We start from the raw sequence: 21938 nt of genomic DNA, 5'->3' as shown, positions 1-21938 counted from the left end.
GTCTATATGTGCCCTGTGATTGGCTGGCGACCAGTCCAGGGTGTAACCCGCCTCTTGCCCGAAGACAGCTGGGATAGGCTCCATCACTTCCACGACCCTTGTGAGGATAAGCAGTAGAAAATGAATGAATGAATGAATGAATGTTACGCTTAATATTACACATGAAAACATCAGTCAAAATAGCTGATCTGGCATGATCTCTTCCTAGTTTAGTAGCTCCCAAACTTTTTTCACCCCCTTTTGGAGATGTAATGATGTCCCCCCAGTTTGAAAACCACTATAATTGCTGATTTTAATGGAGAGGTGGACACTGGTTGCCAGCCAATCACAGGGCACATACTGTAGAGACAATCATTCCTTTAGACCAGTGGTGGGCAAACTACGGCCCGGGGGCCACATGCGGCCCACCAAGTGTTTGAATCCGGCCCGCCAGTTGCTTTTTTAGTATTTCAACTTTTAACATACAAACTGGCAACATGTCTTATTTAGTCATTTTTTTTTTAAATGTAAAATTTAGTGACATAGTTTGATGTTTAAAGTGCACCTGAAAAAAGCGACATGAGAACATACAGCTACAATTAGACAAATCATTCAAGGAAAATGTGTGTGTGTGTTAAATACATGTTCTGGCCCCCTGGACAATTTTGTTAACTCAATGCGGCCCACGAGTCAAAATATTTGCCCACCCCTGCTTTAGACTCACATTGTCACAGATGAAAATTTAGTCTCCAGTTAGCCTAACATTCATGTTTTTGGACTGTGGGAGAGCGTCGGTATATCTGGAGGAAACCCACACAAGGTAGGGCAGAACCTGCAAAATCCACATAAATATGTTCCAATGGAGAGTTGAACCCAGATCATCACACTATGAAGCCAAAGTGCACTGCTAACTACTCGTTCACTGAATGGCTCAATCATTAGTTTGCATTGATATATTTCCTGTTGCATAAAAGACACACCGTGTGACCACAGCAACGAACTGCTTGCCAGGAACACACATTAGAAGTGTCAGACTGGAGGAGTAGGCACCTGATTTGAGTGCCTTGTTCAGGAATGGATAGAGGAACCTACTTCTATTGCTACAACGTCACTGAGGCAGTACCTTCTTAAGTAATGCTTTTATACCCGTGACACAAGACACAGTTATATTGCAGTGGCTTGACAATGAATAAGTGGCTACTTATTAAATTTGCTTGGATACAAACATAAAAAAACAAAAATATATGTTTAAAAGTTCCCTTTCCCCTCTATGTGCAGTGTTTAAACTGACAGTCGCATGCAGTGACTGACAGGACAGTGTGGTGACTGCGGGTCCCGTTGGTACACAGAATAGGAACACTGAAGGGCTCTGTCTCCGTGGCAACGCAACACACACACTCCTGCTCGACAGCAGCACTCTGCAGGGAGTACATGGACTTACTGCGACATTTACCCTGACAGACAGATGGGGAAAACAGAGGATCACATGGTGAGAGACAGATTCAGGACTTGATTAGTCTTTGATAATCTGGAGTTCCCAAAACGATAGATCATCTCCTAAAAGTGTGAGCGTGTTCCTCACCTCACAATAGTGCAATTCAATCTGGTGCTCTGATTGGCAATCTTCTACTTTGACATAGTTCAATGTCCCTGCAGTCCTGTGACACGCCGACTCGGTGCCTAATCACCAACAAAACCAACAATATTAAAATCAAACTTTAAACCAATAAAAGAGGAGACGTACATGTCATAACACTACTTACACATTTCACAGCATGTTGTTCCAATCTGGCTAATAGTGCCCTGTGAATAGACAACTGAGATGAGCATCATGATTGTGTGTGGTGGGGCCTGTTACTGTGTGGCGTTCGCACCCCCTGTTCAAGGCATTCTTGACGGTTAAAAGGAGCGCAGGTGGTCGTTCGTATCTCCAGGGCTAGATCTCCTTTATTGTTCACACCACAGGCGTACTGGTTGCAGCCATCGTCTCTCGTGGTATTCACCTAAAGGTGGGCATGTGTATTAAATTACATTCACGACATACAGTACATAACGTAATTTTTTAAGGTTTTAATTCCATGGAGTATGTGTGAAGAATGGTTTAGTATAGTATTGTTTAGTATGTTATTAAGTATTAAGTAGTATGTTGTTAAGTATGGTATGGCAAAGTACAGCATAGAATACTATGACATGGTTTAGAATAGTGTGGTATAGTGGCAGTATTATATGGAAGTAGTATAGTATAGTATAGTACAGTGTAGTACAGTGTAGCATATGATTGGATTCTTTGGTATAATTAAAAGGAACATGGTATGATATGGTACAATTAAGCACAGTACAGTTGCATAATATTGTTACGTTTACTGTAGTATAGTCAACTTGCAGTTTATAGTATGATATATCGTGGTAAAGTACAGTGTACAAGTCATATAGCATAGTTTAGTGAAGCAAAGTATGCAATACCAAAGTATAATCTTTCATATAACACATTACAGAACAGCATGACATACAGCATGGTGGTATAAACATAACATTCCTAATACAGAATATTATAGAATAGTTGTATAGAATAATGTTGTGCAGTATGATAGTAGAAAAGGCTAAAAGTATAGTATGGAAAAGCATAACGCAGTATAGCATTGCATAGAGCACATTAGAAAGGCCTGTTTTCTGCAAGGCAATTACCTGTAAACTCATCTGCTTTCCATCCGGCATGCTTACAAAGCAGGTAGTGGCAAAACAGCGACCACAGCAAGCGCCTTCTTCTTTCTGCTCAATGTATCCCTGAAGTGAGAATTGCATGTTAGTTAATGCACAAATAACTGCATGAGAACCAAGTATGTACAATAAATTCAAACATATACATAAATGTATGCATTATAAGTAGGCATGCTGGATCGATTGGCCACTGATCATTATCAGACAATTATCAGACATGCCACAAATGCTTTTCAACACTGATTACAAAAGACGGGCACCTGTGACTAGTACTACAGCAGCCCGCAGTGATCCCTGAATGCTGTGCGGTGTCTTGCCCTAGCTAACGTCTTGGACTGGATTATCCTCCTACTTTCTTCACAGTGCGCAGGCATGCCAAAACAAAAACAGCCGCCAAGACATGCCACAAAAATTATTTTGCAGGGGTAACACAGTAAAATGTGTGTGAAAAGTACAGTGGCACACAACAGTATATAGTACAAGGCACACAAGGGCAGAAAAAGTGCAAAAACTGGGTAATACAAATACAAAAAAATACATCATTTTTTTAATACACTATATACAGTTATATACATGTTGATCAGGTCACGGGTGTCTTGCACGGTTATTGTACAGAATATTTAGAACAGTTTTTACTGTATACAGCTGCAGAAAGAAAAAACCTAAAGACTAATCGAGCTGCTTTAGTGTGTGTTGGAGGGGGTAGACACTTTGTTCCTCATGTTCGCTTACTTAGCTGGAAGTCCTACCACTAATGTACTCTCACATCCAAAGTTTCCTTGAAGAAGGTGTCTCATCCTCTGTAATTGACACAAATGATGTGGAATTCTAGGTTCCATGAAAAAAATGAGCTTGCCACCCACTCTTTTTTCATTCATTACTAATTTTATTAGTATGTATTTATTTTTGGGGCCTCCTGACACTGAAGAGACCTTGACTTTTTCCCTTTATATGGCACCCATGGCTAATAGCATTCATCATAAATAAATTGACAAATGGAAAATTAATCCATGTGATCAGTATCGGTCAATTTCAGTCTTGGACGATTGTATCGGAATTGGCAACATAAAACCCTAATCGGAGCAACACTATAATTATTCATTCATTTACTAATTTTGTACCGCTTATTCTCACGAGGGCCACGGGGGGGCTAGAGCCTATTCCAGCTGTCTTTGGGCGAAAGGCAGGGTACACCCTAGACTGGTCGCCAGCCAATCACAGGGCACATATAGACAAACAACCATTCACACTCACATTCATACCTATGGACAATTTGGAGTCGCCAATTAACCTAGCATGTTTTTGGAATGTCGGAGGAAACCAGAGTACCCAGAAAACCCATGCATGCACGGGGAGAACATGCAAACTCCACACAGAGATGGTCGAGAATGGAATTGAACTCGGGTCTCCTAGCTGTGAGGCCTGCGTGCCAACCACTCATCCGCCGTGCAGTTCCAACACTAATTATAAGACCCGATAAAGGATCACTTACCATGGGACAAGAAGTACAGGGAGTCGTCTTGCAGGATAGCCTGTATTTGTTGATGACACCATACTCCACCATGCATTCGCAGCGTGTGCAAGCATCCACCATCAGCTTCTCCCCTACCTGCACAGAGAAACATTTTCAAATGAAAAAAAAATAATTCAAACTGAAATTCTGCCCAATATTTACTGCTTACACCAATAAGAGTCTTGTTGAGGACGCAGGCATCTAGAGGAGCTGCAGGGTAGAATAAAACAATATCATGATTATTGACAGGCGATGTGTGTTGCGAGGTAGGAAGGCTGACAAGAGTACGACCTCTGCTGGAAGGACACTGCAAGTGCATGTTGATGGTTTACCGATGCAGAATCATGTGTACACTGCACAGTATACTGTAAGGAACATGTATGTACTGTATATGTTTACCACAGTGGCAGCGTGGACAGCAATCGTGTATGTCACAACGCAACTCTGAGCCCAGCGGGCAGGTCGGTGTGTTGATAACGGAGCAGCTGATGTTTGTGGAAGAGGTGAACACCTCATCTTTCACCCTCACACACTGATGCAACACACATTTATCAGATGAAGACTGCCATTGCTCCCCCACCTATAGAAACAGATCCGATCAATGGACTTGATTACAGTAGGCACATATAAATCAATTTCTTTGCATACATTTCTGAGCTGTCCTCCAATCATTGTGTCCCCTCGCATCACTCCCTCTGACTCTACACAGCTAGTGGGTCTGCACTTCCCACAGCATCCTCCACTGGCCGGAGTGTATGTGGAGCCCTGTGATGTATAAATATAACATTATGTTTAGTTGATGCCTTTTATTGTTGCATGTTTTTAGTCTCACCATGGGGCAATTGTGGTCACACAATGGCGGAGAGCACTGAGCAATGTGCAGTGATGTGTCCTTGTCCTGCAGGTGACTGCAACTGCACTTCTCACATCCCTCATCCCACTGGCTTCCCACTGGATGGACCACACCGCCAACCACACACACCTGTTGGGTAATGGTTCTTAATCTATATGTATATTCTGGCATCCCTTGTGACCTTGTTATGATTGTTGAACACACTGACTTTGTCTGGTACGCAACTTGTCTCGGTGCAGCCGCAGTCGTTCGTCTTGAAGGCTGTGATGAAGCCAGGAGAGCAAGTGCGGGTGGAGTTGTGGCAGTTACATAAACACTCAAGCACATCACAGCACTTTGTCTTTTTCACTCTTGGCTGTCGATGGGCCCCGCACTCAGGGGGGTGAAGAGGAGCACAGTCTTCTTTTTTGCAAACTGGGGTTGAAAAGAGACAAAGTCAAAAAACACAGCTGTGTGTGTGAGTGAGTGATAGTGGGTTGATGAGAATGCATCCTACCGCACTCATGTATGGGTTGACATTCTCCTGGGTTTTTCAAAACCATCACCTCACCATCCTCACAGCGGGGAGCTTCAGGCACATCACAGCTCGACAGATCACACACTGAAATGTCACAGTGGCAGCACGTGGGCTACATACACTCCAAAAAAGTATTAACGTAACATTATTTTTGTACTTACCACATTCATATTCTGGGCAGCATTTGGAGTCTCTTTTTTCCTTTAGAACCTCACAGGGTCCACAGATTGGTGCTACACAATAAAACAAATATTCAGTTATAAAGCATGAAGGTAAGAAAGCCTAATGAAGCAAAAAAAAAATGCCTTTCAGATCATTGCAGGGTCGAGCAGTGCAGTTTATGTGTTGTCGATCCAAACACATGCAAATCAAACATGGGTTGTCATCCGGCACCCAACTCTGCAGGTACTGTGCACACACAAATACACAATTTGCATTTACAGCCACTAGAGGGCAGTCAAGTTACACAGCAATGTATCACAAATTTTGTTTTCACAAAGAAAATAATGCTTATAATGGCCATCACTAGAGAGGTATTCATCCATCTATCCATTCATCTTTTATAACGCTTGACCTCACTGGGGATGTATGCTGGAACCTATCCCAGCTGACTTTGGGCGAGAGGCAGGGTACACTCTGGACTGGTTGCCAGCCAATCACAGGGCTAGTGAGGTATTAGTTTAACAATTGTTGTTGTATTGTGGTTGTACTTTATAACACAAGAATGCTGTGATAATTTGGTTACCTTAATAAGCACTGCATACCTTCTAGTATGAAGTAGCACATTGTCTCATAGCACATTGTCTCATAGCACATTGTCTCATACAGAAAAATGCTATCAAAATACTAAACACATTGTTAATGAATACCTCCACTTCAGCTTTTGGTCTCATTAGATTTTACAAGTGGACCTAAAGAAGTGTCTGGGGATAACACATGAGTCTATAACAGATACTGGATGGAATAACATTAATAGTTAAGAGTCTAACCTTATATGCATGTCCGTGGTGGTCGACACACTGCTTGCACACCACTGGAGACACACATGCTCCTTGATGCAAAACTGTCCCTCTAGTACAGAAACAACCCTCAGTAGGTGTGTCTGTACAAGATGACTGGTTACCCCTGGCAACCAACCAGTCACCCCGTAGCGCCTGCGTGTTTTCACAGTCCTCGATACAACCTGTGCGACACGCGTCATACTCCATGGAGGCCGGGCAGTGTAATGCTGCAAAAGAGTATGGAGTATAGGTGAAAGCCCAGATTGGTATAAAAGTATAAAAAATAATCAAGTGATTTAAATTGACTTACGGCAGAGGCGGGAGCTTCTCCACTCTAAGCACACACCCCTCTGTCTACACATGAGTGCGTAGGCAGAAATGAGCTTGCACACATCCGACTCTTCACACGCCTGCTCCTCACATTTGGTGAGAAACACCATAACAGGTATGTGTGCGTGACATGGCTGAAACACCTCAGAGCGAAGGGCCTGGCATCCCATCGATGCTCCAGTTGCACACACCGCCTTGCGTTTCGGCAAGCACACAGCCCCGTCTCTGGCCATGGTCCAGTCAGAGACAAATGCCTGCTGATCAGAGGTCGAGCTGCCATTACGTAAAGAGAGAATGCTAATGGACTCGTCCCCACAAGCACCTATAAAGAAAGATGAAGGGAAAATGCTGAATTGCATCAAAATCATAATGCACTGTAACAAGTGCAAACACTGTACATCTCACAAGATTACTGTACATGCTCATGAAGTGGACACAAGTGTTGATTTAACTGCATAAAAAATGCATTACAAATGTATTTTTGCATTTGAACAAATAATTATACCATGTCAAAATACTAGAGTATAATAGTAGTCGAGTTATTTGTCATAATTTGTCTGGACATGGCCACCATTGAAGCTTTGTGTCCAACTCCCCACTAACTTCCCCCCGAATTACATATTTGCTATTTCCCTAATTGTCTAATAAATTGTATTGCAAACATTAGCTTTACAGATGCCATGGCTGCTCTTCCGGTTCCAGTCAGATAATGGGACACTTCATTCTCAACAAGCAGGATCAAAACTAGCAAACTGCTGTCAGCGCTGCTCAAGCTGCATCACGTAACTCCTGTGACACAAGTTGCTGCTGCATTCAGGGACGCTTGTCAATCACAACAAACACACCCACACATGCACATGCAGCCCAAAGTAGGTCATCATGCTAAAAGGTCATCAAATATGTTACCACATAGTCCGGCGGTGTGGCCCCTGATGCTGGAGGTGAGCAATGTGATGGTGAACTCATTGCTCTGAGGCGTGAATGTCAGAATGTAGCCATGATCAGATTTGAGCTGGAGCATCATTCCTCCGTATCGCACAAGCTCCAGGCCCGCATACCTCCATGGCAGTGAAAGTTCATCCTGGCCAATCAGTGCCTGCATATAGTGAGCACATAGTTAACAATGTAGCAGTCCATGACACATCAACAACACAAAAACACCTTACCATCATATCATCCTTCAACAAGAGTCTATGTGGGCCATGCATCACCTCAATGGCTTTCATACAAACTTGGTTGTAATGTGCAGAGTCCTGACAGGGTCCATTGTGGAGTATGACCTCTGAACCTTTGCTGACACCTCTGCTGACAGTGAGGAGGGTGTAGGAGCACAACCCCTCTGCATCCAGCCTGAGTGGCAAGCTGTCAAATCGCACCACGTGATTGGTGGAACTGCCCATGCAAATGCCTGTAAAACAACACAAACAGGCAGCAAGGAGATTGTCAGGAAGATGTAGATATATAGAGAGGTGCAAACCAAATCACAAATAATTTTGGTGTGCATACAAGGGCATTCCCAATGGCAGCTGCAGGCCTCCTGGACTTTAACAGGTGGCATGTTGCTTCTGCAGGCTGGCGGCTCCAGTTTATCACAGCTGACTTTGTGGCTCTGCATGGTAACAGCCCCGCTGGGATGGCACAGAACTGAATGGCAGCCATCCTCCAGCATCCATGATTCCCCTGGCTGCAGCACACCGATAAAAAGATGCTGACATGTTATAAAAGGTCCGTTATACAGCCTACATCATGTGTGTACTGAACCACTCACTTTTCTCTCCATTCCACTGTCATCAACACACACTCCTGGTGGACCAGCTGAGAGCCAAAGCAAACAGCCATCAACTACTGTCACCATCAGTGATATTATAAAAATGACTAAAATGCTGGTACGAGGTGTATTATTTTCAACTGTATCCATGTGTATGTAGGTGCATGCACCTCTGCAGATTCTCTCTTTGTAACCGTGGTCCAAAGTCAGCAACATCCGTAACTGATCCATATTTTTCAGGTGCAGACTGTTATCTTGTTTGTGACCCATAATGTCAAGCTCATTCTGGTCATAGTCTCGACCTACGCCGATGGGAAACACCGACACACCTGAGGGACAGACAAGCCAAGATATGACAATAATGGGGGTGGGAGTAAAACAAATTAAAGGTCCCCTATGACACAAATATGCAAAATATACTTTTGAATGATGTTATAACAGTAATATGTACGGTAGGGGTGTCACAAGACCAGTCAGGAAAACGTTTTTGTGACACAAAAATGCGATGAGATTTCTTGTTAGAACAAAACTGTCTTGCAATAAAAAATATTTATCATTAAAAAAGAACATTCATCATAAATTGTCTAAATTCCAGCAACAAGGCTCGATTTTGGAAACATTCTTCCAATACGCTGCTGCAAGAACTCTGAGTCTTATTTAAAAGTCTTGAAAAATAGCATAACATGGGAGTTTTAAGGCATATTGCCTTAATTACCTGCAGCCAGCGCCTCATTTGCAGCTTCACGGACCTGGTCAGTCGACTTGTCAGTCACTATCATCACCACAGCCTTAGCCACACCCACTCTACCGCCCCTGATGGCAGCCTGCACAGCGTATTGTAGCACTGAGCCTACACAAAGACACAGCGGTGAGCATAAAAAGTCAGCGTAATGAAATGCACTCACATGTTTTTGTTTCCTCTACCGAGTGCAGGGGCAGCAGTTCTCCTTTTTGGAATGTTGTTCACCAAGCTAAGAAGATGGGACTTGCTTTGCTCCTCCTTCCAGGTGAACTCCATTGTGGCAGTGTCACCATATTGGATCACACTCACCTGAGTGGCTTTCAGACCTGCATGCAGAAACATGACATTGCTAAAGTGCAGTTTATTACTACAGTGCAGTTATTTGTTTATTGGAAATGAACAGAAATGGCTTATCAGTCTGTTTTTATATGAAATTAACAAAGTACTAGTCATCTAGTTAGTTATTATACCTACCGATGTCAGCTGTGTTGATGAAAGCATTCACAAAAAACTTCATGTCGTCAAACTGCTCCCCGGCCTTCAGTAGGAATAACACATCCACGGGAGTCTTACAAGGAACTGTGCAAAAATGTTTTCACATCATGTTACTGCACATGAAGGAGTCAGTGTGAAATGATTGTGTGTGAAGTGTTTTTTTTTTTCCATACCTGTAGGTGGAAGGCTGGAGAGTGTGGGTTGAACCACAGGTGGCAGTGTCGGGAAGTGTGGTGTGACTATGGAGTGTGTGATGTTGACAACACGGTGGACAATTTTTGTGAGATGGTTGTAGTCTTCCACCATTATTGGCCTCTCCGGTGAGCTGACCTGGAATAAGTCAAACTCTCGCACTTTAGGTCCAACGCCGATTGGATACACATATCTTTGGGTGCTTGTGGATGGTGGGCGAGTCACAGTGTCCGTGGGTGGGTTCTCTGTTACAAGGAAAACCAACTGGGGAGGTGTGGGGATGCGTGATGAAGGTGGGACTGTAGGAGTTTCTTTAAACGTTGTTGCCAAAGCGGTGCCGGTGTTTGTTTTGTTTCCACCACGCCAGCGAATCTGCCTGAGTCTTTGTAGGAGCAGCATCCTTTTATACCTCAGATCCCAACCGCGGATCTCTATAGTCACTGTTATCGAGTATTGGATCACAGTGATGCGAATGAACTCCTCCCTCTCGGCCATCTTTGTGATAACATCCTCCAGGAACAAGAGGGACTTGTTGAAGTTGGCCTCCCCGACTGAATCAGAGCCCTCAATGATGAACGTCACTTCCTTGGTTGGAGACAGGCTGGGGAGTGTGGGTTGAACCACAGGTGGCAGTGTCGGGAAGTGTGGTGTGACTATGGAGTATGTGATGTTGACAACACGGTGGACAATTTTTGTGAGATGGTTGTAGTCTTCCACCATTATTGGCCTCTTTGGTGAGCTGATCTGGAATAAGTCAAACTCTCGCACTTTAGGTCCAACGCCGATTGGATACACATACCTTTGGGTGCTTGTGGAAGGTGGGCGAGTCACAGTGTCCGTGGGTGGGTTCTCTGTTACAAGGAAAACCAACTGTGGAGGTGTGGGAACGCGTGATGAAGGTGGGACTGTAGGAGTTTCTTTAAACGTTGTTGCCAAAGCGGTGCCGGTGTTGGTCTTGTTTCCACCACGCCAGCGAATCTGCCTGAGTCTTTGTAGGAGCAGCATCCTCTTATACCTCAGATCCCAACCGCGGATCTCTACGGTCACTGTTATCGAGTACTGGATCACGGTGATGCGAATGAACTCCTCCTTCTCTGCCATCTTTGTGATAACATCCTCCAGGAACAAGAGGGACTTGTTGAAGTTGGCCTCCCCGACTGAATCAGAGCCCTCGATGATGAACGTCACTTCCTTGGTTGGAGACGTGGAGGTTGTGGTGGTAGTGGTGGAGAGGTGTTTTGTGGGGGTGGGTTCTGGATGAGGAGGGTGGGTTGTTGTGGTTGTGCTAGATTTTACTGGTGTAGTCTTTGGCTCCAATCCTAAAGTGCAGAGGTAGTCTGTGACTTCTAAAAGACGATCCGGCAGCTCAGCTGTGCTGCTAAGGACATAGGCCCTGTTATCGGGATTGGCCTTTGTAATGTCATTAATCTGGGTCATGTTGACCCCTGGTCCGAGGGCCACAGTTAGCGTGGTGATTTTTTCCCTGCGCAGCATCCTAATGTACGCACGCATCGAGCGAGGGTTGGTGCTTGCCGTCAAGATGACAGCAACGCGACCAGTGTGCTCCCGTTTGTTCTTATCATAGATGTTATAAGCCAGATATTTGATGGCCTCATCCAAGAAAGCTGCATCTCCTCCTATATAGTGCAGTTCATGGACAATCTTCTTAAACAGCCATTTTTGAACCTACATACAAAAACAAATGGATGTAGAACTCTGATGTGGGAAAACACTGTACTGTATAGACAAAAAAAACAAAAATAGATATCACAGGATTTCCTACCTGCAGGTCACAGGTTTTGACGCCAGATTGGTAAAGTAGCACTGTAGCTCGAGTGTGAGCGGAGCCCATGCGGAAGGGTTCAATCACTCCCAGTATGAAGTTTTTAGTGGCCTCAAATTCACTTTCACTCAGTGCTGCGGAGGCATCCAATAGAAAAGCCAGATCCATGGCTCGATTGCACGTCCCCTCAGGCATCATGGTGGTCATCGGTAAAGATGTGATGGTGGGGGAAGGAAGGGTCGGTGCAGCAATGGCTGCAGCATCACAAGCCTTGCATGCTAGGGTGTTGTTGTCACAGTGACTTAAGGACAAATTACAAAGAAAGCATTTATATAAATGAAAATTACAAAGCATGCAGCAGCATGAAAGTACTACTACTTACCAAATTTTGCATTGGGAAGGGTCGTGATGGCTGATGATTACTTTGTTGCCGTGAGAGATTTTATGACCATCATGGATGCACACCTGACACTCAGAGGGATCAACACACCTCATGGCCACCTCATCCAACAGCTGGCCTGAGAGCAACAGTCTAACCGTTAAACACATGCAACACTGCAATGTATTTAAATAATACATGGATTTGACTACTGAAGGCACCTGGGGGGCAGTAGGCATGACACCCTTCCACGCATGTGAGAGAACACTGAAGGGGTTCGGGGTGCTGGCAGGTGATGGGACAGGCAGGACCACACGTGCTGTACCTCCACTGACATAATTCCTCCGTTGATGTTAGGCTCTTTGGGTTCAGCTCCTCGCAGCTCATTGCTATCGATAATTAAAATAAATCCAAAGAAGGTGCGGTAAGGCTATTACATCAACTTATTTTATAATTTTATATTTTAATTATAATGCAAGAAATAAGGCTGCTAAATAATTTTGGCAAGGTGTTTTTTTTCTCAAACCATATTGGTCCTATTTCATCTGAACTTTTTGACATGCGCCAACAGTGACTGTATTTCAGTTTTGTTGGTTTTGCTTTCTGTGTCACTAAATAAATTAACATACTGTTGTGGCACACCTACCATTTCCATTTGTTTGTCTGATTGTTTAGACTTTTTCTTTGAAGTGGAAACAGTTGCAAATATCGGGAACTCTGCTTTTAAAATAAAAGACTTTTCACAATTATGGTAGTGCAAAGGACTGTTGACACTTACGGCAAAGCTCATTGGACCTCCAGCTGACGGAAACACCCCTCTCCGAACAAGCCTGAGCATAGGCTGCGATTACATCACAAAAGCAAGCACAGTCGCCAACTGATGGACAGGAGCACGCTGCCTCGACACACATTTCAAAGTAAGGCTCAACAGAAACCTAAAAAGACACATTTGCATTCAGAATGATAATGTAGACCAGTTGATCAGATGGTTGCCCTAAAAGATACATATTGCTTGGAGTCCAACCATAACTTCCTGTAAAAATCAAACCACTTGACGACACATGACATGTTAGCTCAGTGTACCAATGATGACGAAGGAGAACGGCGACTATAACCGATATAACAGATGCTGATATGGGCATTGGGACATGCTAATTATTTTTACCAAAAAGACATGCTATGCTGAGCAAACAGTTACTTAAAACTGACTATGTATTGGTTATCTACATTTCTGCAACATCACTCACCTGGCTGTTGCATTCTTTAAAGAGGGGACCACCAAGCACATGGCACGACTGCTCAACGGTTACCATTCTGACGATGTTGTCACCACAGGGAGCGGGTACCTGTTAAACACAAACACACAAGTGCTTGTCTCATTGCTATAAACTTGTAAATATTGAATGTTGCCCTAAACCAGTGGTTGTCAATTCTTATGTGTCACGCCCACAATGGGGGACAGAAAATTTAAATTGTTCAAAGATGTGACTGTGAGTGTGAATGGTGTGAATGTGCCCTGTGATTGACTGGGCTGACTCCAGGGTATACCACAATACAGAGAAGATATAGAACCTGATATAGAAGAATGTTTCAAGCTCTCATGTGAGTGTGTATGGTTGTTTGTCTATATGTGCCTTGTGATTGGCTGGCGACCAGTCCAGGGTGTACCACGCCCTTCGCCCGAAGCAGGGACAGCTGGTATAGACTCCAGCACCCCCGCGACCCTCGTGAGTCGTAGAAAATGAATGAATGAATGAATGTCCAAGTTACCTGTGTTACATCAGCACAACTGGGAGAAATCTTCCAGGAGTTCCCGAAGTGAAAGGAATCAACCTCCATCTGATTGTTACTGCTGACAAAGTCGTTATTGACGTTCCCATCAAAGTTGCCACACAGACCACAGACGCGGCTCTACACACATAGTAAAATCTTGATTATAAAAAGAGAGACAAATGGTACAAAACAACGTATCACACCTTGTATGTGGCAGAGATGTGGACCAGGAGGTGTGTTCCTTTGTCCCAACTGAGGGAAATGTGTTTTCCCAGCAGTAGGGTGTAAAACTGACCCGATCGGACAATCTCAACCTGTGCACTCTGTGGGACTGGTACTTTCATCTTCACCTGAGCAAGGGAAGTCGCAAGTTGCTCATATCAAAATTTCAGGGAAAAAAACAATAAATGTAACAGGCGATGTGGTACCTCTCCATTTTGCATAACAATTAAGCCACCATGGTAGAAGACTGATACCGACTTTGTACAGCGATGTCCCGCAATTCCACAGGCCTCATTTTCTACAAGTACTCTGAAGGAACCCTCTTCTCCATTACACATATCCTGTTGAAAATAATAAAGTTAAAGTGATAGTGGAATGGACAAAGGGGAGTGAAAATGGTTCTTCTGGGTTTTCGCCTCTCACCTGGACCAGGACATACTGGCAGAGTCCAGGGAAAGTGTATTTCAGGCCATCAAAGGTGATGTAATGGCCTTCCCCCACAGTGCGACATATGCCATCACAAAACGTCTTTGTGCAGCGCCATTTCCTGTTTTCACATATACTGCAAACAAGAAAAGAGGTCATGAAATCTCATGTTCTTATGATCTTTTTCACACACACATCTATTTACCAGGTATTGCAGTCCACTGATACGGTTTGTCCTGATCTATAAGGCTTGTTGTTTAAGTAGCAAGGACACTGTTCTGGCACAATGCATTCTCTGTGGTGATATACCTGCAATATAAATCATGCATGTTCTCATGAACAAGTACTTCGCCCGAACCACACAGCACACAACATCACCTACAGTGCCAGGTGGACAGAAGCATCCAGGGATGCACAACTGGGAGACACAGGGAAAGTCCACATTCCGGCAATTTCTAGCACATTCCAGACCTTTTTCTCCTGCGTTACACTTTGCACGGATCAATGGAGGAACACACTGTGGTGAACGGCGGTCTGCAAGCAAGAATTTAAGTTACAAAGTTGTTCTAGCTTTTATAATAACATCCATGTGTTTGCCAATATGTGTAAAATCATTGTTATATTTAATTATTTTGGAGATTTGACCTCTAGATGGTGCCAGGTCATCGTCGTAGAAGAGATCAGACAAAGAAGTACTCATTTCGGTGGAGCTACAGCGCATGGATCCGCTCTCACAGTAGCTGCACAATAAATACAAACTTATTGTAACTTATTATAACTTATTTATAACCTTATTTGGTAACAACAACTTGATTTGACATATCCTCAACGCATCTCAAAATAATAATAAAATTACTGCGTGTATGTATGTTACATTACATAAACAATGCTTTAAAGTGCTATATTAATATGTGAATGTTGCACTTCGATTTCCCAGTAGTGTGCCTGATCAATGCTTTTTCACAGACCAGATGCTGTCGTGATCAGCATAGACATCGTTGGGCTGGTACAGCTGTCCATCATGCAGACATGTGCACTTGTCAGCCGTCACACATTCTCCAGAGTCACTCAGGTACTTCCCAGCGGGGCAAAAACAACCCTCCTCGCACACCCTCTCCCTGCCACAGCCGGCCTCCGCTCCAGACAGGGATCGGCAAGTGCGGTCGCACAGACTTCCACAGACCTCGTACACCTGGTCTCTGGTGCACTGCATTTCTGAGGAATTTAAATAAGGGGTGTACAGTATTTCAAGTCAATTCAAGTTTCTCAATGAAATACAAGGAAGAAAGGTTACCACAGAGTGATGGAGAGCGCCAGTGCAACAGCACCCCTTTGGCAGCACAGGCAGCTGAATAGGAGGCCAGCGCAGAGCAGAGACACTCCTCCCCATCCACACATGAGCAAACATCATAACGACAGAACCGTTGGAAAGGACCTGGGTTGACCAGGTAGTGGCATGGGCTGAACACATCTGACATAATCATTGAGCATCCTTCTTCTGCAAAACGCACTAAAAAAAGGTCAGTGCAGAACAGAGGTTAGTCATGTACACAATGATGTGTGCTAAGTCATGTGTGTCCATGCACCTCTTTTGGGGTTGATGGAACAGGGATCAGTTTCGGGTTTGTGGGTCGACTTGCAGTCAGCGTTGATTCTCCAGGACTGAGCGAATGTTTGAGGGTCCGCTTCGACTAGTCCAGACCCAGACAAGAAGTCATCGCCTTGGTTACCATTGTAGTTACCACAGAGGCCACAAGTCCGACCCACCCATTGTGTTCCCAGCTAGGAAAACGGATGTCATGTCAATATAAATAGGCATTCCAAAAATGCCATGATTGACTAATGTACCTTTAAAAGCACACGACCTCTGCCATCCCAGTCAAGGCGAAAGCCATCTGCAACCTTTATAAGCACAGATGACTGGACAGATCTCTGGATGTGCAAGCGACCTGGAAATTGAGAAGCACTTTGAGGGGTAAGTGCATAGCCTTTCACAACTGAATAGTGTTACAGTTACAGTTACAATTATTTGAAATTAATTCATTCACTCTTGACATTCTGTAATTATTTTTTTTGCTTTATAATTAGCATATATTAGAATTATTTTTTTAATTCTATTATTTTTTTATTTTTCTTCCAAGGAGGTTCACTTTATATTTTGGTGAGAATCCACAAATTGATGACATCATATAACCCTAACCCTAACCCTAACCGTAACCCTAAGTAAAAATTCACTTTTTTTTATTAAAAATGCAATTTAATAAAAACAAAAGTACAAAAAATAAATGCAGGACTGTAGACAACCATAATTTATCCCACTGCACGTCGATTTGGATTTTCACATGCCTTCCAAACACAGTTGGGTGAAATCATGATTACCATTTAATTCTCTACATTGTGGGAGATTCTATGGGAATTAAATGATGCAATTTTTATGCACCAAGGCCGATTAATCCAACTTTTATCTGTGGTATACAATTATCAACCTAACCTTTTTATTATTAAAAAAATCCCATGTTTATCAAATCTAAGTGTCAGCCTTTGAATAGTCTTGTAAGTACATTCCAGCTTGCCAATCATAAGGCAACAAAAGGCAGTCGTTACCCATCAAAATAGCTTACCATGGTGCATTGGGGTCTGGATGTCCATGCCGTTGACAGAAACCACTCCTCCATGTTTCAGCTTCACTGTCATGTCCTCAAGAATTGGCAGGCTGAGGGTCACGGAGCGAGTGCACACAGCATCCTGATCATCTGCACACTGAAAGACAACACCAGCTGTCAAATATCACAAAGAGACAGAAAGTGACAGAAATATATGCTGAGTTAATACCCTGTCAAAGATCCTGGTGTTTCATATTTTGCTGGTCTGTCAAGATTACATAGTGTAGAGCAGGGATCTCAAACGCCAAATAGTATTTTGCATCCTGTGACTTGGCATCAAAAATGAGTAGTCTAATTGTGGTCTGCAACTTGACATCAAAGAGTAGTGTAACTGCAAATAATCCAGGCAACACCAACACTGCTCTAACAGTGGTGTTGGAGACATGGAGACAGTGGGATGACCAGATACAGTAGAACACTACTTACAAATGACACCACAATATTTAACAGGTAAGTGAACAAACATAGGGCTACTACAACTATGGGGAATAATAAACAACTATGTTAACTCCAAACACATAGCTTCAGCAACTTTTTAGAGAAACCAAGTACCACAATGCATGTTGGGAGCCAGCATCACTCCAAATTAGGCATGTGACAAAACATCTTTATCGCAAACTGCCCACATCCTGTTGCCGCGGCGTAGGCGCATCCGCGCCTGGTCTACAAAAATAGAGCCCTCATTCCTATTGCAGCATCTTGCATTGCGGTTACCGTGAGCCATGTTTCGTGAATCACACTGGATTATATACCGGGAGATTCCCTGCCCTTCTGCCAATGCATAATGCAATTATGTTAAGTTTGAGACCCCTGTCATTTGTCATTTTTTTAAATAGATCTGGAATCCTTTTAAGGATCCTTTTAAGCCACCAAGGGTGAGACAGGACAAAATGAAGTCTATTCTGTGTTGTGATTTGTGAGTCAAATGCTTCCAATACCTGAACATTTTCAATAATGACAGAAAACTGCTGCTCTGCACAGTCTCGGGCCAGCAGGTACTGACATAGGCCAGTGAAGGTGAAGAACTTGTTGTCGAAGGTCTTGAAGTGGGATTGGCCCACCACCAAGCACTCACCTATAAAAAAAAAAAAAAGATGACGCCACATGTGTGCAATTCATGAGAAACCTTAAACACAACAGACGTTATGTTCACGGGACATTTCATAGTTGAGGTTTGTATCAATGTAGGGCTGGATTGAATTACAATGAGAAGTGGTTTAATATTTTTAGTCACCTTAAACCACCCAGAAAGAACTCCCAATATTATGCAGTGCACTTCTACACCACTCCAAACCAAAACCACAATAATAAACACACAATGCGCGATGATGTCATGCACAGTAAGTCTACTTTATGACTATTTTGGATTTCTCACCAGGGCAACCTTCATTGGTGCATTCCCATGAGCCATGTCGACACACACTAGGGACAAAAACACGTTAGAGACTGCAGTTTCATTTTTTACTGGTTACGTCTATGTGGTTCACCGACCAGGTATTGCAGTCCTGGGAGATGGTAGATCCTGGAGGGAAGTGTCGCCCCATGTGCACACATGAACACTGAGACACTTCCACACAACGGGGCCCGTCCAAAACTTTACCCACTGTAAAGCACATAAACAGTCACGGTGTGTTATATTCACTACAACATGAGGGGGTGAAAAAGAGTGACAAATCGATTACCAGGACATATGCAGCCATCAACACACTCTTCTTTGCAGACCTCCTGGATGTTAAGATTATGACAGGTTGTGGAGCAGGATTTGGTGCATTCACTGTAGTGCATTCCAACTGGACATTTAGGGACTGTACATACACATGTTCACACACTTATCACGTCGGCTCATTTGGCAACGTTTTGCCCATGTGACTGCTGCACTTACAGCACTGACTCTCCTGCTGCCACCCTCGTAAAAGCATCCCGTGGGTGTGACATGTGCGGGCGTACTCCAAAAGGATTGGACAGTAGCAGTCTTCGCTGTCGGCCTGGTCACAGTGGCACACCTCCTTTTGGCACAGTGACAGGAACACCTCGGGGGAGACCAAGTGGGCGCATTGCAGGAACACAGAGGATGTCTGCAACACGCTGCAGCTGGACAGAATCTGCATAAAGAACAATTCAAGTTGTTTGTTTCAGTTGGGATAGGCTCCAGCACCCCCTGCGACCCTCGTGAGGAAAAGCGGTAGAAAATGAATGAATGAATGAAATTATTTGTTTCTCCAAGAATCGGATTATCAGTACTTATACCAAATTATGGCCTCCTCCAAAACAGTTATTTACAACAAAAATTTTGACTCTATTTTAAATGATTTGATAAATTATTGTTATTATCGTTACGTGTTCAAATTTCAATTCTTCCAAATTTCTCAAATAAACTTCCTGTGGAAAGGTACTGAAAATTGAGCCTTGCAAATGCATGGGCAAAATTATTCAAATGCAATTGGAAATTTTACAAAATATATTTTCAAAATCTACACACTTTCAGTTGTTGGTCAGTTTAAAACAATGTTTGCAATATTAGCCATGCTGGGCTACTATGTATATTCGACAATACATTTTTTGTTAGGTGGATTTATTGCTACGGCAGGCTAAATGAATTTAATTAAATAGCACAGTATTTTTGACTTAATACAGAGCAGAAATTAAAGATTGTATTTGTTTCACAATGTTTATTTATGCCAATTGGCCCATCAGTCCATGGGTAGGTGTTCCTGACGGAGACAATATGGGGCAGTTTAGCTTGAGCCCAATCAACAAAAAAAAAAAAGCGTCACAGCAATTCTATTAGTCTTTGTTGCATTGGTCCTAGGAAGTTAAAATCATATAGCAGTGGTAAAGTTCTATATTAGGTCACAAATGAAATGTGTACGTGATTTAAAACAGGACACACTGTTTTGTCTGCGTGTGAGAGAGTGTGACAGACCTCTGAAGTTTCTTTTGAGCTGTTGCAGGACTGACTGGGAGTCGAAACACGTCGACAGGCTTGACCTGCACCCTTCACTGCCCATGAATTTGCAAAGTCATAACTGTCCTCTGTGAGGAATCCTAAAATGACACACACTGCTTCAGGAAACTGACAGCTTTGGCATTAATCACATGCTGCACTTTTCTTTGATTTTTGTTTGTTCTTAACCCTGTTATCGTTTGCCAATGCTGAATGATTCATCTTCCTGTTTTTTAAACCCTTGTGACTCAATTCATTTCTCAGGAAATAACCATGCACATTTGACACACAGCATACATGGTGTTACACCTCAAAGTTAGTTCATGCTAACCTTCTTGAGCAGTGTATTCATCAGCTGGAACAGAGTTGAAGTTGCCACAGAGACCGCAGGTGAGGTTTGCGTGGTGGTTGGTGAGCGTCAGGGCCATGTTGGCCGCGTTGTCAATGGTCACAGTGAAGCCAAACTCCTCGCTCCACAGTTTATAAAAGCCTAGCTCCATGCCCGCAAAAACAGCATGAGATGCATACGGCAGAGAAAGTCTACAAGGAAGGGGTGGCAATTGTTAAAGTCCAAAAACACACTATTTGAACAATCAAATAATTGGTCTATTGTTGGGATCTGTTGAATCTATTGGATTCTATTGAATCAAGACATTTTGGACAATTCTATGATAACTATGTGAATATTGGGATGAACTACAACAGATATAAAGAGTGAGCAAGTTCTCTCTCACAAATGTTACACATGTGATACAGAGTAATATACTCCAAGGTCAAGTAGAAAGTCTTCTCAGAGGAGTAGAAAGTGTTATAATGTAGCTGCAAGGAAAGGGACCAATTCCATCATTTTTATTCCTTTTGTTTTACCCTGTTTCTCCCTGTGAAAGCCGTCCATCTACAGACAGGTGAAGCTCAAACGCGTCCCCTAGAAATAGGGTGACTCCAGTTCTTTTGCCACCAACAAAATCACCTGCAGGTGGACCAAAGTGCATACACAGTTTTACTTCAGGTTTCATACGAAGCAAAGATGCCTTTACAAAGTTAACATTACACTGTCAAAGAGGCAATTATTTAATAAGACATACTGTGCTGACAGCCTGTCATGTCACTATATTGAAGGATTTAGAAACTGTCACCATAATCCTAAACATTATAGGAGTTTTACAGTATAAAGTGTTTCAATCTTGTCCTCACCCAGCAGTGTGAAGGAACGACGTTGGCAGTCTCCAGCCAACAGGTAGCTGCAGTCCCCGGGAAACTCATACAAAACTCCATCGAAGGTATGAATGTGGTGCCGTCCAAACAGACTACACCTTCCTGTCATACCTGCCATGCATGCTAAACACGTAGACATCTTTTATAAACACGTCTTCAAGCATTTTATTGGTATAAAAGATGCATTAGATGCCTCTAATAGGGCACTCACCTGTTAGATGTATCAGAAGCCAGATTCCTCTCAAGCACCCGCTTGCACACAGCTGGAACACAAATATGTTTATATACGTCATTGTCATTATCTGGTTAAAAAAATAGTACTGTACCTTCATGGTTCCAAGTCTGATAATCCACAAATCTTGCTAAAAGAAAGTGTCCCACGATCCAAAAATGCTGCACTTTCAGGATTCACATTGTCTGAGAAA

The 21938-nt window shown here is 43.2% G+C and overlaps 1 protein-coding gene across 1 annotated transcript; it reads right to left on the bottom strand.

The window, feature by feature from the left end:
• Positions 1–726: 726 nt before the first annotated feature.
• vwf (von Willebrand factor) lies at positions 727–21806 on the bottom strand. The gene is made up of 52 exons (XM_078789851.1): positions 21725–21806; positions 21493–21636; positions 21166–21268; positions 20630–20838; positions 20278–20399; positions 19237–19456; positions 19037–19159; positions 18846–18957; positions 18730–18776; positions 18293–18429; positions 17313–17451; positions 16540–16640; positions 16278–16473; positions 15986–16201; positions 15660–15906; positions 15337–15431; positions 15074–15225; positions 14897–15000; positions 14689–14827; positions 14472–14606; positions 14247–14393; positions 14041–14181; positions 13518–13616; positions 13049–13205; positions 12492–12659; positions 12274–12409; positions 11892–12192; positions 10090–11794; positions 9896–10000; positions 9604–9747; positions 9395–9529; positions 8850–9008; positions 8680–8726; positions 8418–8595; positions 8078–8319; positions 7818–8007; positions 6892–7233; positions 6570–6808; positions 5886–5988; positions 5742–5813; positions 5560–5664; positions 5272–5477; positions 5043–5192; positions 4859–4975; positions 4610–4790; positions 4380–4420; positions 4190–4306; positions 2665–2763; positions 1854–1982; positions 1743–1782; positions 1562–1659; positions 727–1433 (listed from the first exon to the last, which is right to left on the bottom strand). Exons 1-52 carry the CDS (start codon positions 21804–21806, stop codon positions 1248–1250), a joined length of 9102 nt encoding a protein of 3033 aa, XP_078645977.1. The 3' UTR covers positions 727–1247.
• Positions 21807–21938: the final 132 nt, after the last annotated feature.

The sequence above is a fragment of the Doryrhamphus excisus genome, linkage group LG1, assembly GCF_037039965.1.
Source record: "Doryrhamphus excisus strain RoL-2023G ecotype Guam linkage group LG1, RoL_Dexc_Guam_v1.1, whole genome shotgun sequence".
Lineage (NCBI taxonomy): Eukaryota > Metazoa > Chordata > Actinopteri > Syngnathiformes > Syngnathidae > Doryrhamphus > Doryrhamphus excisus.
The sequence above is the reverse complement of the archived record's forward strand: the minus strand, read 5'-3'. Positions and strand labels throughout refer to the sequence as shown.